General features: G+C 43.9%; 1 protein-coding gene across 1 annotated transcript; it reads left to right on the forward strand.

Annotated features, from left to right (window-relative positions):
* The first annotated feature begins 1445 nt into the window (after positions 1–1445).
* On the forward strand, positions 1446–3789 carry LOC109244987. The gene is made up of 3 exons (XM_019412164.1): positions 1446–1610; positions 1660–1888; positions 2225–3789. The coding sequence occupies exons 1-3, from the start codon at positions 1446–1448 to the stop codon at positions 3787–3789; spliced, it is 1959 nt and encodes a 652-aa protein (XP_019267709.1).
* The last annotated feature ends 1286 nt before the right edge of the window (positions 3790–5075 follow it).

The following is a 5075-nucleotide window of genomic DNA, read 5'->3' on the forward strand; positions in this document are numbered from 1 at the left end:
TTCATGAAAAGTACAAGCCTGGAAGGCCGATATATTCAGGATTGTGCAGGGAGAGTTCGAGTTACTACGAGAATTCGTCACCCGATTCCAGAAGGAAAGAATGTTGCTCCCGGTTGTCCTGGACGAATGGGCAGCTGGAGCATTCACTAAGGGATTGAATTCGAGAAGTTTAGATGCTTCCTGGAAACTGAAGGAAAGCATGCTTGAGTTTCAGGCAACGACGCGGGCAGATGTCCACAACCGGTACGAGTCAAATATAAAAATCGAAGATGATCAAATTACTTTCCATCATCGGCCAAAGGACGGGAGAAGAATAAACAAAAATCAAAAGATGACTACGACGCGGACAGACAGAGGGGACGGTTTTTGCCATACAAACGAACCGAAGGCCGTGGTAGGGGCCTCCGGACAGTAGACAAGTTCACCGTTGATAGAAGGACCGATCGTGGGCAGAACAATAGATCATTACAGGATAGGAAACGCCAGGGTCTCGGGATCCTTCTTACCCCAAGTTATCAGAATACAACTTCAACATCAGTACAGTAGAACTGGTGCCACCTATGAGAAACATCAAAGAGGCACGGTTTCCAAGACCAATGAAATTCGATTCTAGTCAGAGGGATCCTAACCTATAGTGTACATACCATGGGACAAATGGCCACCGGACAGGGGACTGCCAACACCTTCGGGAAGAAGAGGCAACGCTGTTGAAGAATGGTCACCTCAGAGAATTCTTAAGTGATCTAGCTAAGAACAACTATGGTCGTAGTAGAGACAACACGGAACCCTCGAAAGCAGGAGAAAAACCCCCATGCCAAACAATCAATATGATCTTCGAAGGGAATGAGATTAATGGGGTCACCTTTTCAGCAGCAAAGAAGACGAAAGTTTAAATAACTTACAGTAAAAGGCTCGGGGAAGATGATATCACTTTCACGTGGGAGGACGCAGACGAATTGCTGTTACCGCACATCGATGCACTAGTAATTTCTTTAAATGTGTTAGATTTTAACATTAAACGTGTTTTGGTGGATCCAGGAAGTTAGGCTAATATCAAACAATGGAGAGTATTGGAGCAAGCTAAACTCACCGGAAGGAGTTTTGGCTCTGGTTTCAACCTCACGAGCGTAACGACCTAGGGAAGATTTTGCTGCTCATGAACGCTGAAGGAGTAATGAAAATAACTCTCTTCGAAGTAGTAGATGGTGACATAGGATATAATATCATCCTGGGAAGGCCATAGCTACACTAGATGAAAGATGTACCCTCGACGTATCACCAATTGCTGAAGTTTCCAATGCCTGAAGAAATCAAGAAGATGAGGGGTGATCAACCAGCAGCAAAGGAGATGAATGCAATTGCAATTTTTAGTAGAAAAGGAAAGGAGCATACGGCATAGCAATTACAGGAGCCGGCACCTACTCCCAAGCTAGAAGAAGTTAGCCATGAGGCAGAATCGTCGGAACATTATCAGGTGTCAAGACTTTCCAAGTTCCAGAAAAGATGGGCGTGACAAAGTCCACGGCGGAAGAACAGAAGCGGGTTGCATTTTTCGAAGAATTCTTAGAAAGGAAGTTCCATTTAGGAACGGGACTGCACCCGGAGCTCAGGTATGATTTTATTGAATTTCTTAAATTTAATGTCGATTGTTTTGCATAGTCGCACGAGGATATGACAGGTATCCCGATGGAGGTAGCAGTCCACAAGTTAAGCTTGGATCCCAACGTACCTCCGGTAAGACAAAAGAAGCGCCTTACTGCCGAAGCCAGGAACAAATTCGTCAAAGAAGAGGAAACCCGCTTGCTTAATATCGGTTCGATCCGAGAGGTAAGATATCCGGACTGGCTGGCTAATGTAGTGGTAGTTCCTAATAAGAATAAGAAATTTTGTATGTGTGTAGATTATAAAGATCTTAATAAGACATGCCCAAAAGACTCGTTCCCATTGCCAAATATCGATCAAATGACTGATGTCACGGCCAGACACGAGTTAATGAGTTTCCTTAATGCTTATTTCGGGTATAACCAAATCAAGATGAACCCGGAAGATCAGGAAAAGACTTCGATTATAACGATTTGGTACATATTGTTATAATGTGATACCTTCGGGTTGAAGAACGCCGGAGCCACTTATCAACGGCACGTTAACAAGATGTTTGAAAATCAAATAGGAAAAACGATGGAAGTTTATATAGACGATATAATCGTTAAGTCTTTGAATGCAGGTGACCACCTCACACATCTGCAAGAAACTTTCGACATCCTGAGGAAACATAACATGAAACTTAACCCCGAGAAATGCGCGTTCGGGGTTAGTTCTAGTAAGTTTCTGGAGTTTCTGGTCTCACAAAAGGGATTTGAGGTAAACCCTGATAAAATCAAGGCCATAGAGGACATCCTGGATCAATTGCCGAGAGCAGAGGAAGTCCAAAGGCTCACAGGAAGGTTGGCAGCTGTGAGCAGGTTTATTTCCCGTTCGTCAAAAAAATATCATTGTTTCTTTGCTTTACACAAAAAGAAAAATGATTTCGAATGGACACCAGAGTGCCAACAAGCTTTGAGGGATTTGAAGAGGTACTTATCAAGTCCTCCATTACTCTCAAAACCAAAAGAAGGCGAAATATTGACGGTCTATCTCGCGGTCTCGGAAGTTGCGGTAAGTGCGGTTTTAGTCTGTAAGGACAAAGGTACGCAATCTCCCATTTATTATGTTAGAAAAATTATAATGGGAGCAGAAACTTGCTACCCACATTTGGAAAAACTAGCCTTAGCTCTCATAGTTGCCGCTCGGAAGCTGAGGCCCTACTTCCAATGCCACCCGATAGTCGTGGTGACTACTTTTCCTTTGCGGAACATCCTCCATAAGCCCGAGCTCTCGGGAAGATTGGCCATCAAAATTAGTGAATTCGACATTGAATACAAACCAATGACTGCAATTAAGTCAGGGTCTGGGCTGACTTCGTGGCCAATTTCAGTCCGGGACTACTGCCTCTGGCAACCAAGGAGGAAGCAATGGTGTCGGAATCAACGTCAGGAGTTTGGACCCTATTTACGGACGAGGCTCCAACGTAAAAGGGTCCGGACTTGGAATAGTCTTAATCACGACTTCGGGAGAAACTTTGAGGCAAGCCATCAGAACAATAATGAAGCAGAGTATGAAGCTTTGAATGCAGGACTTGAATTGGCCCGGGGACTCAACTCTGAGGTCATCAAAATCAAATGTGACTCAGAGCTAGTGGTAAATCAGGTCTATGGGATCTTTGACGCTAAAGAAGAACGCATGCAACAATACAGGATAAAGTTCCAGGCTCTGTTGGCACGATTCCAGGAGAGGTCAATTACTTATATCCCAAGGGAGGATAACACAGAAGCAGATGTGTTGGCAAACTTAGGATCATCAACAAAAATAAAGGGGACAGAGTCTGGCGCAGTAGTACAATTAATAAACTCGATTCTGGATGCAGATGGTTACTACAAGGTAAATTCGACTAGCTTGGTCTGGGACTGGAGAAATGAAATAATCGACTATGTCGAGCACGAGAAGTTGCTCGAAGACCCCAAAGCATCACGGGCATTACGCGCCAAAGCTACACGATACTGCTTCAAGAGAGGCCAGTTGTATGGAAAATCTTTCCAAGGCCCGCTGGCCCAGTGCTTAGGAACATCCGAAGCTAACTACTTCATGAGGCAACCACTCAAGCGTAGATTCCTTGGTGCTGAAGCTGGTACGGGTAGGATATTACTGTCCCCGCATGGACCAGGACGCCAAAGATTTCATACGAAAATGTGATAAGTGCTAATGTTACGCACCACTAATGCATCGACCGGCACAACCCTTACATTCAGTTCTATCACCGTTGCCGTTTATGAAATGGGGGATGGACATCATCAGACCGATACCACCAGCTCCCGGAAAGGTAAGATTTCTTTTTATTTTGACTGACTATTTTTCTAAATGGGTGGAAGTAGGTCCTTACCAGAAGATCGGAGAACGCAAAGTGGTCGATTTCCTGTGGCAAAATATAATTTGCAGGTTTGGAATACCAAAAGAGATAGCATGTGACAATGGGCCGCAGTTTATCGGTGCAAAAGTTACTTTCCAGAAGATTTGAAGATAAAAAGGATCACGTCTTCACCTTACCATCAGAGCACAAATGGTCAAGCGGAATCAACGAACGAAGTGATTATTCAAAACCTGAAGAAAAGGTTGGAAGTGGCGAAAGGCAAATGGCTCGAAGAATTGCCCGGAGTTTTCTGGCCTACCGAACAATGGCCAAATCGAGCAAAGGAGAAACTCTTTTTTCTCTTGTGTACAGTGCAGAAACTCTAATCCTGGTGGAAGTGGGAGAACCTACTTTGAGATACTTCCAAGCAAACGAAGAATCGAACAATGAAGCAATGTTGATCAACTTGGAGCTGTTCGAGGGATGCAGGGACTTGGGCGTGTAAGAATGGCAGCTCAAAAGCAGAGAATGGAGCAGTATTAGAGACAACCTCCGTTATATCAAACTAGGAGATTTAGTTCTAAGGAAAGTAACTCAAAATACCTGGGAGCTTAACGCGAGGAAGTTGCGACCGGCGTGGGAAGGTCCCTATCGGATTTCAGCTATCACTAGGAAAGGTTCATACGAGTTGGAGAACCAGAGTGGAGACAAGTTGCTTAGCAACTGGAACGTGGCACACCTCAAAAGATATTATTGTTGATGAACATTATCCGAGCGAAAAGTATGTGCTGCACTCTTTTTCCCTTTGTTCAGTTTTTGTCCCAATTGGATTTTCCTAGCAAGGTTTTTAACGAGGCAGTGGCAGAAAGCATACTACGAAGATAACAGCAATAGGACCTTTAATAGCAAGGCAAATAGCAAGTTTCCACGCGGAGGATGATTAGATAGTCTTTGGCTCTATAGTAAATTCCTATTGGAAAGTTAAGTTTGCTATTGAGCAAAGGTTACACGACCATTCACGAGCACAAACCACTAGAGGATTGTTAGATAATCTTTGCTCGATAACATAGATTCCTGAGGGAAAGTAAGGTGTGTTATCGAGCTAAGGATTATCTGGAAATTCATTAGTGGA

This window comes from Nicotiana attenuata, unplaced genomic scaffold (assembly GCF_001879085.1).
Source record: "Nicotiana attenuata strain UT unplaced genomic scaffold, NIATTr2, whole genome shotgun sequence".
Lineage (NCBI taxonomy): Eukaryota > Viridiplantae > Streptophyta > Magnoliopsida > Solanales > Solanaceae > Nicotiana > Nicotiana attenuata.